Source organism: Protopterus annectens, chromosome 9.part0 (genome assembly GCF_019279795.1).
Source record: "Protopterus annectens isolate FY-2018-M chromosome 9.part0, PAN1.0, whole genome shotgun sequence".
Lineage (NCBI taxonomy): Eukaryota > Metazoa > Chordata > Ceratodontiformes > Protopteridae > Protopterus > Protopterus annectens.
Genome location: NC_056743.1, coordinates 861,454,997 through 861,473,828, shown reverse-complemented (window position 1 = coordinate 861,473,828; position 18,832 = coordinate 861,454,997). Strand labels below are relative to the sequence as shown.

The 18,832-nt window shown below is 41.2% G+C and overlaps 1 protein-coding gene across 1 annotated transcript in view; it reads right to left on the bottom strand.

Moving 5' to 3' along the window:
* LOC122811614 (nuclear factor 7, brain-like) overlaps positions 1-18,832 on the bottom strand; it is a 167,663-nt gene that overhangs the window by 95,122 nt on the left and 53,709 nt on the right. The window contains exon 4 of the mRNA XM_044083578.1: positions 4,462-4,484. Coding sequence (XP_043939513.1) covers positions 4,462-4,484 — 23 coding nt within the window. The remainder of the gene's footprint in view (positions 1-4,461; positions 4,485-18,832) is intronic.

Here is an 18,832-nt window from a genome sequence, read left to right as displayed (position 1 = left end):
TTGGAAGTTAGGAGGGAAAAAATGATAAAGATCTAGAAGGTTTTGTAACTGTATTTTAAGAGGAGAAGTACCAACATCCTGCAAGAAAGCAGTGGTAGCTGTAATACCTAGAGAGGGTAATGATCCATCAGACCCAGTTTCATACAGGCCCTGTTCAATACTAAACCGTGATTATAAAGTGTTTGTGTCGATAATGGCTAAAAGAATGACCAAAGTATTCCATAATTGATAGATATGGCTCCATGTGTTTTTTTGGAGTGGAGGCAAACATTTGACAACAGTAAAAGAACACTGATGATCAAGAGGGAAGCAGAATGTAAGAAGATACCATTGCTGTTGGTGGGTCTTGATGCACAGAAAGCATTTCACACAGTAAGCTGGGACTTTATAAGCATTTGCATTTCCTGAAAAAAATCATAAAGTTGATTAGAAGGATATATGAGGGATTGAAGGTGAAAATTAAAGTGGGTGGGGTCCTCTCTGATAATTTCTGCTTGAGCAAAGGAACCAGGCAGGGCTGTCCTCTTTCCCCTTTTGTTGGTTGCATTATATTTAGAACCACTGGCAAAGAAAATAAGGGACTCAGAAATTCAAAGATATAATTGGTATGGTAGTCAAGAAAAGCTGGCTCTATTTGCAGATGATATTATTTTATACCTGACAAAACCAGAAAGAGACATTATGGTGTCATAAAACATTGAGACAGTTTCAAATCTTTTCGGGACACAAAATTAATGAAACTAAAACAAAAGCAACAGTGGTAAATTATGTACCCACACAGGAATGGGGACACAATAAAATAGTATTTAGGAGTACAGATTAAAAATGATTCTGGAATGGCAGCTAAGGATATGTGGGAAGAGATTAAACAAAAGATAATACAAAAACTGAGAAAATGGAAGCTTTGTTATATGGATATGGATAGTATGATACAAGCAGTCAAAATGTTTTAGTCCCTTTAGTCTTATACACAGGTCAGACATATTTTTATCAGCCAGAGGAGAAGTTGTGGATAGCAATTAATAAAGAGCTGAAGGATTTTATCTGGAAGGGGAAGACAGCAAGAGTCAACTGGGATACAGTTTATTGGGATTACCCAATTTGAAGGGGTATTTCACAGCTGCAAAGTTAAGGCTCCTATACACAGCACAAGCAGAAAACTATAATTCAAAGTGGAAAGGGATGATGTTGAAACAGGGGGGATGCTCAAGAAACAAGCAGAGACTGGGATTTTGGATGTAGGCCTTTAAGGAGAACAATAGTCATACAGAATATTATATCCATAAAGTAGAAAGTATTCTAAGAACTAAGCCAACACACGCATGGAGAAAGGAGATTCTACTGATAGGGATGACTGCAATTAAGGATATATAGACAATAGGCAAGTGGGGGCTGGAATTTATTGGAGAAAACTGGCAAAGCAACCAAGATATTGGAAGCAAATAACTAAAGAGGGAATAGTAATAGAATGGGAAGAGACCAAGAATCTATTTGGACTACAGGTGAGAGATTGCCTTCCCTATCAAGGACTGATATCAGAGCATAAGCAAAGAGAAAGAAAGAGGGGGTCCTAAATGAAAGACCAACACTGGTCAAATTTTTAGTTAAATCTAGAACATAAGTTGCCATTAAAAAAGGAATAATTAGTAAAGCATATGAAATATTGCATGGTAATTATAAGAATCAGTCGGAAGAGGTTAGAAAGGATTGGGAAGAAAGACTGGATAAGTAATTCACAAAGAACAGTGGAAGGACAAATGTATGTCTCCCAAATGTGCACAAAAATCTAGAAGATTTAGGATTTTTGCTTGGAAATGTTTACATAGATATTTTTATACCCTAAGTAGACTCCAGAGAATTTTTCCTCAGGTAGACAGCAAATGTTGGAAGTGAGACGGGGAGGAAGGAGGTGCTTGAGAACATATTTTCTGAGTATACGGTGAGTTGGCAGACTTTAAGGATTCCCTGCAGGATGCATTGTCAGAGATGCTGGGTGGGCAGATTGGTGTGAAGAGGGAGATGATTTTTATGAGCTATGATACAGAATCAGAATTGACTAGACATGGTAAGACCTTGCTGTGTCTAATTATGGTGGCTGCCAAAAAAGCAATTACTAGAAAATGGAAATCAAAATCTAAACCAACTATATTAGAAGTAGTAAATATAGTAACAGAAATAAAACAACTGGAATTGAGATCTTTAGAAAGGGTAAGAGCAAATTACATATGAAAAAATGGGAATTGTGGTAACAATACATACAGGGAAGGAATGAGATTTAAAAGAATGCAGAACTTAAATACGCTATGTAATGCTTGACTGAAAATAATTGGGTAGATTATAAGTGATGTATAACATTTGGAACTGGGAGTGTGTATGGCTTGTGATGTAAAAAGCTTGCAACTAGGATTGTGTCGGTATGGTTTATTTTCATTTATTAAATGTATGACTGCTTATTTCTTTAGTGGGGGTTTAGTAAATATGCTTCTTGTTTAAAAAAAGGGGGAAAGGAATTGAATAATGTATGTAATGTTACTTAGGTTATATGATATACAGCAATATATGTGAAGCATAATGCTTGTAAACATATTAATACAGTTTGACTACTTTTATATAAATGTAAATTTGCCTATGTCACAAGTGAATTCAATAAAGGTGTGTTTAAAAAAAAGATCAGCTAGAATAGTTGTTAGTGACATATGGAATCCCATAATTAAAAATGGCAAATTATTGAAAGTTAAATATAAGCACTGATTGTCTAATGTTGGGCTAGTTTGTTGGTACTGTATAAACATTTAACTATAAAATGGTTATCAGCATTCAATGCCTTAATAATAAATGCACTATGCATGGTGATTGCACAATATACACACATGAAATTGCCAACATCAATAAAAACATGCTATAGACCCAGAATTACATATGGCTAATACATCTCACAAATGAACATTATAGGACAGTGCACACAAAAAAAAAGACTACTGGTGGAGAAAATTAAGCAAAATGTTTTGTATTAAAATGACACCATCTGTTTAAACTAAATAGCTGTAAAAATGCTAATACTTAAAGCCTCTTTTGATGGTACTGAGGGATAAAGCCCTGGCAATGGCCAAGAGCAAAAAGGGAAGTTGGGTGTGCCCACCTAAGAGAGTAGGGGGGGATAGTCCCAGCAGGTTCAGCTGTGGCTTCAGGTAAAAAAAAAAAAAAGCAGTTATTTTGCACAAAGAAGGGAGCCAATGCAAGAACACTGATGTGTCCAGCCAAACTGCTGATAGTAGTCCTTGTCACTGCATGAAAGGAGCATGCATGCTACCATTAGGCATAGCCCCCCGCAGTGCACCTGCTTCACTGCATAGCCCCCTGCAGTGCACTTCACTGCACAGTCCCCCGCAGTGCACCTGCTTCACTGCATAGTCCCCGTAGTGCACCTGCTTCACTGCATAGTCCCCGTAGTGCACCTGCTTCACTGCATAGTCCCCACAGTGCAACTGCTTCACTGCATAGTCCCCGCAGTGAAGCAGGTGCTCACATCACCAGCAAGTGTTTGGGTTAGAGGCTAAAGAATTGCTGTCAGTTACCAGGATGCTAGCAATGGCACAAAACATCATGGTTGCCTGTATGATGGCAAACCAAGGTGGTACTTGGGTACATCTCTCATACTGAAAGATAAATGGTCTAAATCTAATTGTGGATAGCTTGATAATTAGCAGGCATGGAGGCAAAATGACCTGCGGGGGGATTTATTTTAATAAAACACCTTGCCATTTTAATCAAATCAGTCTATGATTTCTGTGACTGGTTAGCAGATGTCTTACTAACTTAACCAATTAAAGTATTCTATTATTTATAAGCTGGGGATTTGTAATTCAAAATTAAGCCTGAAGAAGGACATTTTGTAATATTTGCATGAAAGCTATTTGCCTTTTTTACTTTTTACAATTTACAATAAGTATTTTAATACACATTTTCATTTAATAGTGCCTGTGCTTTATGTTAATTTGCCTCCCCTTAGGATTTTGCTTAAGGTACATACCTATTTTAACAAAATCTGCAGAACTACATAATAATGTTATATGTATGAACTTTGACAATACTGTCTGCCTCCATATCATTATAGTGACTAGCTAATAACAGTCACAAATGAATCAACACATACACACAGCACTTTCTGTATGAAAACAAGCTACATTACCCACCACTAACAACCCTCAGTAATACTACACACCTATTATCTCCTGAAGAACTGATTTATGCTACTGTTTTTTGTTTTTGATCATATCAAATCCAATGCTGCAGACTAGTGCAAAGCCATTGGGTAAGCATTACATCTCAGGAAGTCAGCAGGCATCAAAATCCAGTGAACAGTTACCATGAGATTATGTGCCTTGTTGATTAAACAAGTCTTGCACACAGAGACACTAGAAAAAAGGGCAACTCAGGATAAAAGTTGGAGGGAATACATACCTGTCAGACACTGTTTGCAGGTCCTGAAAAAGAGAAAAAACAGTAAGGTTAGACCAAGGTAGGATTTTCACCCTTAGCAGCTCATCTAATGCTAGCAAAAGAAAAACAGAAAAAAAACTTCCAGGGACTGCATGCCAAAGCAGGAAAAACATTTAGGGTTAATTTGTTTCATCTGCCTAGCTTTAGAACAAAAAATAGCCAACGGCTACTGCAACTTCAGGCAAAGTTTTGATATCCATGAACATAACAGAAGAAAATCTAGCAAGCTTTATTCCCTTTAAACAGTAAATTACCTTGCAAATCAGATCAAAATACCAACACTGTTTAATCCTAGGTTTTGCACCACTTCAACTGCTCCTACAGTTCTTTTTTGCTTGAAATGTTAACCATTACATTCACAGACTTGCACAAACACTAGTTAGATTACAGTTAACTATATCCTGAAATGTATCCATCAGGAGACTGACCATCCAGGATGACTGGTAAGAAGTGCTACATACTATCCAAAGCTTCGGCTGGGAGGAGCAAGAGAATCAAAGCTGTCCATCCTCCTTTCTTTCATGCATGAGAACATCCTGACACTACAAGTCCTATTCTAGGAAGAGCAAGTTGGGTATTCGGGTCACCCAAGGAGTGTCATAGCAGTGCTATGAAGGAGGACCCCTTTGTGGGATTTCATTATTTCTTTTCTGTAGGCATTTTCTGGATTAATGCTGGCTTGACAATGATAATCACAATGATTAAAGAAAGTTAAAGAAAAAATGAAGTCCAAACAAAGGGTTTAATAACTTCCTGACATTCTTCTGGTATGGCCACTCTCCACAGTGTATAAGCATGTGACAGTTTTCAAAGCTGTTAAACTCTTAATTACCATTATTTTTTTTTTGTCCAGCTTTTGTAATACATTGGGAGCAAGTAAACTTCCTTTCACTACAAAGAAATTATGGTTGAGTATGTCCCATTACAATCCCGGGTACTTGTATATTCTTGACATGGATGTTAAGATTCCTCTCTTGAGATTTGCTCTTCTGATAAATTTTTTGACATCCAGGTCTCGAATATGCAGCAACCTAATTAACATCAGAGATCCAACCATAATCTTCTATATTAATAAACAAGATTGCTAGTAAATACAGTCATAAGCACCTACATTAAAATCATATTAAGCAATCACATTATCTTCTTAAACAAAGACATTGGTAACCTCCAAACTCTGGACCCTACCCAGTTCGGGTTTGTGAAAGGCAGATCATGCCTCCTGAACCTGATCGACTTCTTTGAGGCAGTCACTAAAGCTGTAGACTAGGGTAAGGTGGTTCACACAGCCTATCTTGACCTTGCCAAGGCTTTTGACACCATCCCCCATTTTGGAATTATAGCTAAACTCACTAAACTAGGTATAAATCCCTACGTCACAAGATGGGTTGCCAATTGGCTCACTGACAGAACCCACATTGCAAAAGTTGAAGACTCCAAATCTGACTTCAGACCAGTGACAAGTGGAGCATCACATGGTTCAGTCCTAGGACCTCTCCTGTTTGGTATCAACTTCTCTGAAGTACAGGCTAATACTGAAAGCCTTTGGCTAACGGTGTCAGAGCCATGGCCTCAAGCTCAATGCCAAAAAGTGCATGGTCATCCCCCTTTGGTAAAAACTCTGTACCCATGAACTACCACATAGGTGGCAGACTACTTAACGCCGAATGTGTGATAAGAGACCTGGGGACCCAGGTGGACAGTAGTCTCACCTTTATCACATCGCCACAGTAGTCAGGAAATCCTTCTATGTGGCACACCTCATCACAAAAGGATTCTCATATAGGTAAAAATAGGTCATTGTTCCCCCTCTACTCGACATTCATTAGACCCATTAGACAGAGTACAACGCCCCTTTTGGAATGTACGTCACAAGACATCTGCAGCAGCTGGAAAGCCACAGAAGTACCTCACAAAGAGGATTACTGGCCTCAAACAAATGCCCTACACTGACCATCTCAAAAAGCTCCAGCTTTACTCCATAGCATATTGCCTTCTCCAAGGTGATCTCTGCCTAACATATAAAGCTATGTCAAACCCAGAGCTGCTGGACATGTTACACCCAAAGAAATCCCAATCCCTCCGAGCTACACTCTCTAGGGACCTAAACCTTGTCACCACAATAAACAAGACATGCTGGAAGGATAGATTCCTGTCCCAGAGACTTCCCATACTCTGAAACAAGCTACCCATCTATGTCAAGCAAAGCTCATTATTAGCACTCTTCAAGAAAAATCTTGATAAGTGGATGGAAAATAGGAAATACACCCCGGGGATCACTCTGGTGGCTCTGCTCGACAGGGGCACAGGAAAATAACTTTCTTGGGTGGCGTAAGCCAGGGAACATTGTTGGCTAGGCTTACTTAGGCCTTTGAGCCGATAGCTTAGTACCTACCTATGAACCTATAATTAGACTCCAATTAGTGTTTGCTGGTCCATAACACCCCTCCATCAATCTCCCCACCAGAAAAACAAAAATATTGGTACTTAATATGACAGTAATTTAGTGACCACAGCTCAGTTTGCTGAAACAGTAAGGACTTGCATGAACACACACACACACACACCTCAACACACACACACACACACACCTCAACACACACACACACACACACACCTCAACACACACACACACACACACACACACACACACACACACACACACACACACACACACACACACACACACACACACACACACCTCAACAATGTAGTTCTGGACCAAGTAAAAGACAAAAGAGGTGACAGAAGGCAGAGAGAAGGGGAGAATGCTTCCTACAGCCAGAGCTCTACCCAGAGATACAGCAACATGGTGAGCACACGTGTTACAAGCTTTGGGCAAAGGGGGCAAGGTGTTAGGATGTGCAATCAGGAAGTGAACTTCCTGCACTTGTTTTTCTGTAATGGCATTTCTGAATTCCACTACAACAAGGCACTTCAGCATTTTGTGTCTATTAGGTTGTAGCAAACTGTGGTACAAATACAGCACACATGGTTTGCTACAGTTTAAAAAAGTAGAAGTCTTTTGTTTTTCTTCACTTGAAGAGCTGAGTGGATGGGGATTGGCCTAAAAACATAAAGCTGAAGGAGCAGAGCTTGTTTTTGTTTTTTGTTCATCTAAAGAGATGAGGGGCACAGTGGCAGAATGGAGACTGGCACCAGACGCTAGATAAGCCAGCTACGGTTCTGCTAGTGAATGACCAACCTTACCTTTTGAATCTGATTTTATACACCTCAAGCTGCAGGCACAATGCTCAATTTTCCTAGTTGGTAGGAAGAAAGCTGTAGTGGCTGTATTAGCTAAAATGTATAAAGATCCTTTATATCAGGCTTCATAATGACCCATTTCAATTTTAAACCATGATTATTAAGTAGTTATATCAAGTTTTTTGGGACATAAAATTAATGAAAATAAAAACAACAGCTGTAAACTATGTGCCCACACATAAATTGTTCTAGTAATACCCATATTTATAGGGGCATGATAAAATAAAGTATTTAAGAGTATGGATTAAAAAGGATTGTTTTGGCAGCTAACAGGAATACATGGGAGAGACTAAAATATAAAAACTGAGTAACTGGAAGCTCTTGTTTATCGATACGAATAGCAAGATACAAGCAATAACAATGTTTTCAGCCCCTTTAGTTTCACATACAGGTCAGACATATTTTTTTTATCAACCAGAGAAGCAGTTGTGGACAACTAATAAATGAATTGAAGGAATTTATCCGGGATGGTAAGAGGGAAAGGGTTAAATGGGATAAACTAGCCCTTCCAACAGAACAAGGTGGTTTAGGATTACCTGATTTGATGGGATACTTTAGAGTTACGCAGTTAAGGTTCGTACACACAACACAAGCAGAAAGCTATAATTCATAGTACAATGGGATGAATATGAAAAGTACAGTTTTGTACCTACCATAAATGTAGATGTTCGAGTGCTAATACAGCTGCAGTCATAACAGATGGGTTCTCCTGCCGTCAGGCGGGTCCTCGGTCGGCCGAATTCCAAAGTCTAGGTCCGGCGTCGGTTGTCGTCGCTTCTTCCCGGACGTCAGTGCGACAGGGGTATAAAGGAACCAGCCGACGCCATTTTCTTCAGTTTTTCTTGCCCCAGATGTCAGGTGCCCCCAGAAGGAAGGCAATAATAAAAATGTGTGATAATGCAGTGCTATATAATCAAAATACAGTAGTTGCAAGCAAATACATCATAAATGAAAACCCCAATCAGGTTGTATGAGGATGTGTTAGTCTATATGCCTGTCCCAAGAGGGGAAGGAGGGAGGGAAACCTGGACTGCAGCTGTATTAGCACTCTAACATCTACATTTATGGTAGGTACAAAACTGTACTATGTTCATCGTGCATACAGCTGCAGTCATAACAGATGGGTAGAATCCCAAAGCTAAGAAAGGGGTGGTAGGCACTAGTTGGAACTAGGAGCCAAAATGCCCTGCAAGACTGCAGTGGCAAAGCCTGCTCTAGATTTGGAGTATAATGGTAGGTTGTAGTGCTTGGAGAAGGTATGCACAGAACTCCAAGTGGCTGCTTCCAAAATATCCTTGGTAGGAACTCCTCTGAGGAAGGCTGCAGAGGTGGCTGTGGCCCTGGTGGAATGAGTTCTAATGCCTGTAGGAACAGTTTTGCCATGAAAGGAATAGCAAAAGCGTATGCAGTGGGCTATCCATTTTGAGATTGTCTGTTTGGAAATTGGCTTCCCTTGAGCTCCTACCGCATAGGCCACCAAGAGCTGTTCTGATTTTCTGAAAGGCTTTGTTCTGCCCAAATAATAACGCAGCTGTCTGTGGATGTCCAAGGAAGGTAGTAATCTCTCCCCTTTGTTTTGAGGATTAGGATAAAAGGTAGGTAAATGTATGGCCTGATTTAAAGCTACCCTGGATAGCACTTTAGGCATAAAGGACGGGTTGGTTCGTAAGGAAACTCTGTCCTGATGGAAGATGATAAAAGGCTGGACAGCCATGAGAGCCTGTAGTTCTGAAACTCTACGAGCTGAGGTGATAGCCAGAAGGAAAGCTGTTTTCCAGGACAAATATTGCAAATCTGATGAGGCGGCTGGCTCAAAGGGAGGCAAGGTCAATTTTTCCAGAATGAAATTAAGATCCCAAGCAGGTATTGGTTGTTTCCTTGGAGGCCTTAAATTCTTAGCCCCTCTGAGGAACTGTCTTAAGAGAGGGTGAGAGAATAAAGGTGGATCAGTGTTGTATTCTGCAGAAATGGCTGAGGCATGTATTTTGATGGAGGAGAAAGAAAGACCACTGCTTAGCAGTTCAGCCAAATATTGTAGTATTTGAGGTAAATTCAGTTTTTCAGGATCCTGGCCCTTTTTCTCATTCCAGACACAAAAACGTTTCCATTTTACGGAGTAAGCTTTTCTAGTTGATGGCCTTCTGGCCTCCAAAATGACATCCTGCACCTCCTTGGAGAGTAGGGCCTGTTGAGATGCTAAGGAATCTTCCATGCGGCTAGATTGAGTGTTTTTAGCTGGCTGTGAAGAGTTTTGAAACTGTGCTGAGTCAGAAGAAGAGGCGTTAGAGGCAGGGTCCATGGTGGGGAATGAGTCAGGCTCCTCAGGAGTGGGAACCAGTGTTGCCTTGGCCAGTCCGGAGCAATGAGAATCATCTTTGGTCTGTTTGCTTTGGTCTTTAATAGAACTTTGGGCAGCAGAGGAAGAGGAGGGAAGGCATAAACTGTCATTGATGTCCAACTGAAAGAAAGAGCGTCCACTCTCCAGGCCTTTGGATGGAAGATCCTTGAGAAGAATTTTGTCAATTGATGATTCTTGTGGGAGGCAAAGAGATCTATGTCTGGCCTTCCCCATTCTTGGATTATTTCTGTAAAAACTTTTGGATGCAATTTCCATTCGTGTGGATCTGTCATATTCCTGCTTAGGTTGTCTGCTAGCGTGTTTTCCTTGCCTGGCAAGTACTGTGCTTGTAGTTCCATTTGTAAGTCCATGGCCATGTTCCAAAGTGACATGGCCAGTCTGCATAGGGGGTAAGAATGTGTTCCTCCCTGTTTATGTACCACATGACTGTGGTGTTGTCCGTTCTTATCAATAATTGACCTGGTTGTAGAAGGTCCTTGAAAGCTTTCATAGCATTTATTACTGCTAGCATTTCTTTTTGACTGATGTGAAGGTGCTTTTCTTTCTGGGACCATTTGCCCCGAATGCACCAATCTGTCATGTGCGCCCCCCCAGGCGTAGTCAGAGGCATCTGTTGTGATGACTTGATTTGCTTGAGGCTTGCTGAATGGAAGACCTGTGTTTGTTTGACATGCTTGAGCCCACCACAGAAATTCCTTTTGCAGACGTGGAATTAGTGGTATTATTGTTTCCAAGCTGTGGCTGTGTTGAGACCGTATGTTTTTTAGGTACCATTGTAGTTTCCTCATATGCAGCTTTGCACATGGGATTAGTAAGATGCAAGATGCCATGAATCCCAGAGCCTGCAGGATTTTCCTTGCAGTCAGCCTGGTGCAGTTTGCTAGTGTTCTGAAGTATTGTATTAGTTGCCCCTGCTTCTCTGGCGTGAGGTAGGCCATCTGGGTGTTTGTGTCCAAATTGGCACCCAGGAAAATTATCTTCCGAGAGGGTATTAGCCTTGATTTCTTTTTGTTGACTGTGTATCCCAGAGATTTCAATAACATTATTACATAAGCCAGATGTTTCTGAAGAATGTGCTTGCTGTCCGCTTGGATCAGGCAGTCGTCCAAATAGGGATATATTTGTATCCCTTGAAGTCTGCAGTAGGCAATTACTGATGCCAGGCATTTCGTGAATACTCTGGGCGCAGTAGATAAGCTAAAGGGCAATGCAGAGAATTGATAATGGGTTGAACCTGCAAGAAATCTTAGGTACCTTCTGCAATTTTGTCTGATTGGGACATGCAGGTATGCCTCCTTGAGGTCCAATGTTACCAGCCAAGACTCCTTGCCCAGCATGGGAAGAAGTTGCTGTAGAGTGAGCATCTTGAATTTTGGTACGAGTAGAAATGTGTTTAGGATGGAGAGATCCAAAAGAGGTCTCCAATCTTTTCCCTTCCTTGGCACCAGAAATAGCCTGGAATAAAAACCTTGACCTTGTTCGTGCGTAGGTACCTCTTGAATAGCTTTCATGTTTATAAGATCTGTAATTTGCTTTTGTGCCTCTGCCCTTTGATTGTGTGGCAGGTTTGGCATGCCTCTCATTTTTGGAAGGGTGTGAAAATGGAATTTGTAGCCTCTGTTTATAATGTCCAGGATCCATTTGTCCTTTGTGACAACATGCCAATTTTTTGAAAATAATGCCAGCTTTCCTCCTAAGGGGGCTGCCATTTGAAACCTGGTTGGCATGCAAAAGGGAAAGTCATTGGGTTTGCTTTCTGAAAGATTGCGAGTTGTCCTCACCACCTCTTTGTGTAGGAGCTTGCCATTTGTCTGCCTCTGTACGAGCCTTGGGATTGTCCTCTGCCCCTCGGGCGCCTGTATCTGCCTCTTTGGGGTCTGTCTGTGGCAGGAAAGGACCAGTTTTTGGAAGGCCAATTTCTACTAAAACGTGGGGGTTGAACCTGTAGAAATTCTTTCACAGTTTGCATTGATTTAGCCTTTTCCTCCATTTTCCTTAATACCTCCTCAGCATCAGCACCAAATAGTAGATCCTTTTGAAGAGGGGCGTCTAGTAATTTAGCTTTGACATGATCAGGCAAGGCTTGTTCCTTGAGCCAGGCATGCCTACGTATGACTGATCCTGTAACAGCAGCTCTGCATGAGGCCTCTAGAGCATCAAAACCACATTGTAAGGTATGCTTACCCACTTGTTCTGCACTATGCATCAAATCCTGCAACTCCTTCAAATCTGGTTGTTCAGGTTGCAACATTTTACTCTTCAATTGTGATAACAAAAACTGTTGGTACTTTAGCATATGAAACTGACAGTTTAAGGCCCTCATGGATAAGGTAGCCGAGGTATATACCTTTTTTCCCCACCTTTCTAAGGATCTGGAATCTCTCTCGGAAGGCAATGGATTTTTGGCAATGGAGGCCTTAACTCCCTTGGGGCCCTGTGAGATGGTTTCTGGGTCAGCAGCATGGCTTTTGTAAAGAAATTGGTGTGAGTCAGGAACCCTGTAGTACCTGTCAGGCTTAACTGGAGCTGGAGGTAGAGAGTCCGGGTTAAGGCAGGCCTCCGAGTAAACATCATCTAGGATGTCCAAGACAGGAGGTATAGCCAGAGGCCTATGCTGAGGTAACAAGAGAAATTCCCTGAGCCTTTTCTTGGAATCTGAATAATCCTGGCCTTACCAGTGGAAGTGTTCCCTTAAGGTATGCAAAGTTTCCCCAAATGAGTAATCCTCAGGGGGGGATACAGAAGGGATGGACTCCTCCACATCAGAGTCTTCAAAAGGGGAGTAAGAATGTTCCTCATCATCAGAGTGCTCTGAAATAATGGAGCCCTGATCAGAGGAGGGGGAATCTTCCTCCACTCTGGGCCTTTTGTCCGGTGGGGGCTGAGAGCCTCTGATTAGAGTAATTAAATCCTCAGCCATTTTAAGCATCTGTTTCTTAGGCATGGGGCCTGGAGATGGGCCCTGTGTAGCTGGTCTCTTAGGGTGCATGGTTGCTTTAGACTTTGTGAAAGCCTTGATGGAGAAAGAGGAGGAAGGTCTGAAGACACCTTGAGTGAAGGTAGACCTGTCCACATTCTGAGTTTCAACGCCAAGAGAGTGGCTTCAGTATCTGTAGTCAGTGTGTGGGCCGAGAAGCCTGCGACCTTGGGCACAGGAGACACTGTCAAAGAAGTGTCGTCGGTAATCAGGGGCTGCGTAGGCGCCTCACTGAGAACCAGACCACGTGTAGCAGGCTTTGGCGTGGTGTCGGTAGAAGCCGCGGACCTCGTGTGTCGGTCCTTGTCTTTGCGTTTTTTTAGACAAAACCGGAGTCGGAGTATCCGATGACATAGTATAGTTAAATGCTTTCCCAAAATAATGCTGGGCAAACTCCGCCCGACGCTTAATAGCGCGTTTGTTGAATGTAGCACAAAAGCGACAGACCGAGACGTCGTGGTCTGGGCCTAAACAAGGTATACAGAGGGAATGGAAATCCTTATGCGGTATTTGCTTCCCACAAGAAATACAATTATTAACTTTGTCTGACATCGGTCTGAGGCAAGAAAAGTTTCCCCAACGGGGTACTTAGCTTTTAAGTAGACTTCGGTTTCCAAATTTCGTAATTTCAGGAGCTGGCCGACCAGCACTTGCGAACTGCTTCTGCTTTGGGCACCGCGCAGCAAGAAAGACTGAAGAAAATGGCGTCGGCTGGTTCCTTTATACCCCTGTCGCACTGACGTCAGGGAAGAAGCGACGACAACCGACGCCAGACCTAGACTTTGGAATTCGGCCGATCGTGGACCCACCTGACGGCAGGAGAACCCATCTGTTATGACTGCAGCTGTATGCACGATGAACAAATATGGAGAGAGTGGGATTCTGGATGCACATCCTTAAGAATACCAGCCATACAGAATATTATGAAGCAGCACAAAAAATTCTAAGAAATAACATGAGAATGGAGGAAGGAGATTTTGCCAATAGGGATGACTACAATTAGGGGTACAAATAGGCAAGACCAGACTGGAATTTGCTGGAGAAAACTAGCAAAGAACCAAAGTACTGAGAGCAAATAACTACAGAGGGAAAGGTAACAGTGGGATGAGGCCAAGAAGACATTCAGACTGCAGGCTAGAGACTGCATTGCCTATCAGGGACTGACATCAGAATACAGGCAAAGAGAAAGGGATAAGGAAATCCTAAGTGAAAGACTTGCTCTGGTAGAGTTTTCAGTTGAATCTAGAACAGAAATTGCTGTTAAAAAAGGATAATTATTAGGGCATGCAACATACTGCCCAATAACTATAGGAATCAATCAAAAGAGGTTGCAAAATATTAGGAAGAGAGACTGGTTAAGCAATTCATAAGGAAACAATAGGAGGATATATGTATGGTACCCAAGCATGCAACAAAGTGTAGCAGATTAAGGATTTTTGATTGGAAGTGTTTGCAGAGGTCTCTATACCTCAAGCAGATTCCAAAGTTTTTTTTTCCCTAGGGTAAATCATAAATGGAGGTGAGATGGGAAGAAAGAGGCAACTGGAACATATGCTTTGGGAGTGTAATGAATTGATAGAATTTTCCTACGGAAGAAATATTGGGTGAACAAGTGAGTGGAACTCAGGAAATTATTTTTACTTTTGAGCTGGGATGCAGGACCTGAACAGTCTAGACATAAGGCCTTGCTAAGTTAAATTCTGGTGGCTGCCAAAATAGCAATGACTAGAAAATGGAAATCAAAGCCTAAACAAACTGTATCTGAAGTCCTGAATACTGTAACAGATGCAACAGAGACGGAAGTGGGACCTTTAGAAAAGAGTAGGAGCAAATTACACAGCAAAAAATGAACATTTTGGGAACAATACATGCAGGAGGAGGAGTGAGACTTAAAGGAAGGCAGGAATTGAGCAATTTATGTAATGTTGGATAGTTATACAAAAACATACATGATGTTTAATGTTTGTAACTAGAAATAGTTTTTCTTTTATATAACTACATGTTTGCACAACTCAACAAATAATTAAAAACAGATGTTAAAATAGCCTAACATTAAGCTATGAACCTAAAAACAAGCTGTTTTAGTTTAAGGGCAATGCTATTTGTATTTAAGTGTTCTTAAAATAGTTCTGCAACAAAAAAAATGGTAAAAATAAAACCAATGCAAATACAATAAGTATTTTACCTCCCTTGTGTAGAGAGACTTTAGTAAATTATCATTTGGGTGGGAAAATATCACAATCCAGTGTAAAGAGCAACTCCAGAACAGCCAAACAAAAACGACAAACAAAAACGACAGCAACAGAGGGGATGACTTCAAACCTGCTATTTACAGTGAGAACAAATTATTCTAGAAGAGCCAATATTGCTCATTCACTTATAAAATGGCAGAAACTAATTTTCTCTCACAAAAAAACTACTGTTTCCAATAGGACCCCCAACATCTGTAGTGAATATAGTAACACAGATAAAACAACTGGAATTGAGATCTTTAGAAAAGGGCAAGAACAAACTACACAGGAAAAATGGGAATGGTGGAAACCATACATACAAGGGAGGAATAAGGTTTAAAAGGCAGCAGGACTTAAATGAGCTATGTAATATTTGACTGGAAAAGATTGGGTAGATTATAAGTGATATATAATGTTTGCAACTGGGAGTGTGTCAGTATGGTTTGTGATGTAAAATGTTTGCAACTAGGATTGTGTCGGTGTGGTGTGTTTTCATTTGTACAAATGTATGACTGCCTATGAAGGAAGTGATGGTTAATAGACACGTTTGTTTAAAAAAGAAAAGCCAGGAATTAACTAATTTACGTTATGATGCTTAGGTTATATGATATACAATATATGTGAAGTAAAATGTTTAGGTTAATTATAATGGGATTACTTTTATACGAACGTAAATTTCCTATGTCACAGGTGATAATTCAATAAAAATGTTTGTAAAATAAAAAAAAAAAAAAAAAAAAAGAAAAAGATGGCCCCCCCCCAAACAGCTAGCTAAAAAGAAGTTATGTATTCACCATAACTTTCCATATATGTTGTCCATTTTCATTCTTCCTCAGCGTCTGGTGGGTTCTGATCCTCGGAACAGACCCGGCCTCTACAATAGCTTTTGGGAACCAAAAACTCTTGAGCTCATCCCCTTACCCACAATGCACTTATCCCAATTACCTCAGATTTACTTTGCTGATAGACAAAGGGTCGCATGAAGACTATATCTGGAATTGCAAAATTATATAAAAAAGGTAATAATCCATTTATCACCCATTCTTCCAGAAATCGAGGGTAGGGGGTTGGAGGGTGGGGAGTTGAGGAAGAATGAAAATGGACAACACAGATGGAACATTGTGGCGAGTACATAACTTCTTTATCTGATGCTGACAATTGTCATTCTATCCCCAACCTTTGGGACACAGTCCCCCTGGGTGGACTTAAGGAAGGCTGTTACTAAGCACCACTGAGCTGAACGATGGTCTACTCCTGGAGACCAGATCTGATTTGTAATGAGTAATAAAGGTATGGGGAGTAGCCCAAGTTGCTGCTGCACAAGCATCCAAGAAAGCTATGAAAGCTCTACACTGAAATACAGCTGACGTTGCTATGGCACTGGTTGAATGGGCTTTCAGGGGTTTCAACAAGAAAATTTCCAATTTGGTACAGATGAATGAGATACAATCATGTTCACAGGATTTCCAAGTCTGTTATGCGAGAAGGAAACAAATAATTGGTCCGACTTCCTGAAATCTTTTTTTCCGTAAACTTACAGTCTTAACAGTCTGTGAACATCTAGCAAATATAAGCAATATTCATCTTTGTTAGAGAAGTTGGAGAACACAATACATTGGTTGATATTGGTCTCTGAAACCACCTTAGGTAGAAAAGAGGGGCTGGTTCTGAGTGAGACTTTACCTTTGTGAAAAATTAAGTATGGTGGTTTAGAAGACGTGGCTTGAAACTCTGAAATCTTTCTAGCAGAAGTTACTGCCACTAAGAAAATAGTTTTCCACGACAGGAACTTAATATTGCAATCATTAGATGGTTCAAAGGGAGACTGAGTGATTGTTTGCAACAACAAATTCATGTCCCAAGTAGGAGTAGGCACTTTTAAGATGGCTTTAAGAGAATAGTACCCTCAAAAATGTTTTAAAAAGCTTGTGAGAAGCAGAGGAACCTTGAAAGTCAATGTGAAAGTTGGATATAGCTATTAACTGGACTCTTATCGTTGAAGCTGAAGCCCCTTCATTGAAAAGCAAAGTAAAAAACGGAAGAATATCATGAATCTGGAGCACCTAATGTGCAAATCTTTTCCATTTACTGGAGTAATGTTTTTGTGTAGAGTTTATGAGAAGATAGCAGTATGGGTCAGACAGGGGAAGAGAGCATATGTTCTCTGGCTATTAATGGAATTGGAGCAAACAAGCTAACGGCTTGAGATTTGGAATGTCTGGATGAACCCTGACTGTTAGGTGGGACAGGAGATCTAGACTTGGATCCAGACTCCAATGCTGTCAGATTAGATTTGGTTCTTCTTCCTTTGACCTAATCTGTCAAGGCCAATAAGGTGCAATGAGGATAACTGTGCTCTTCAATCCAATTGCTTTCTGCAGGAACTGTGGGGACAACTGTGAAGAACAGAATCCCTCGTTAACTCCCCCTGTGGGGGGATCAGGGCAAAATATTTGCTGCACTTGCTGTTTAGGGGAAAGGCAAACAGGTTACAGCATGGCTGACCCCATCTTCGGAATATCCTTTCAGACATTTTCTGACTGAGGGACCACTCATGAGATAAAAGTATGCACCTGCTCAATTTGTCTGCTATCACACTGGACTTGCCCAGAATGTGAGCTTCTATGAGAAAATGGTTGGATGAGATTGCCCACTGCCACACACACAGCTTTCAACACAATGGGTATTACCTGGTTCCTCCTTGTTTGTTGATGTACCAAACTACTGACAAGTTGTCCATTTGAACTGCAATTGTTCTCAAGGGGAAAGCATCCTGCAAGGCCTGCAATGCTAAAAGCTCTGCTCTCATGTCTAGGACAGTGATGCTCAAAATGGTCTCTACTGGGGACCAACTGCCTTGGACCTTCCTCCCCAGGCAATTCCCCCCACTCTATCTGGGAAGCGTCCATGGTCACTGTAGCCTTGGGCTGAGGGGGAATGAATGGATGGCCCTATATAATTTGATTTGACTGAACCCACCACGTCAGCTCTCTTTTGCATAGACTGGTGACCGCAATTGGCATTGACACTGGTTGTTAAAGCATGGACCATTGTGTTGCAAGCAGCCACTGTAAAACTGTCATGTGAAATATGGCCAAGGAGACTAGCGTTATACACTGCTGGTACATTGTTCTTGTGGTTTATTTTCATGACTTGAAATCGGACGGTCTCCAGTCTTTGTGGGGGAACAGAGGCTATTGTGGTCTCTGTGTTTAAAGAAGCCCCTATGAAATGGAGTGTTTGTGTTGGCTCAAGGGGAGGTTTTCGTAATTTATGGTTATGCCCAGGTAAGAGATGTTTGGAGAACCTTTTCCCTTGCCTCTAACAGTCTATGCCTGGTCACAACGGTGACAAGCCAGTCAACCAAATATGGAATCACCCAGAATCCTTGCAGTCTCAAGTGAGCTGCTACTACTGCCATGCACTTGATGAACACCTTGGGTGCTGTGGTGAGGCCAAAGGGCCGCACCCTGAATTGGTAGTAACTGGTCTGTCCCTGAG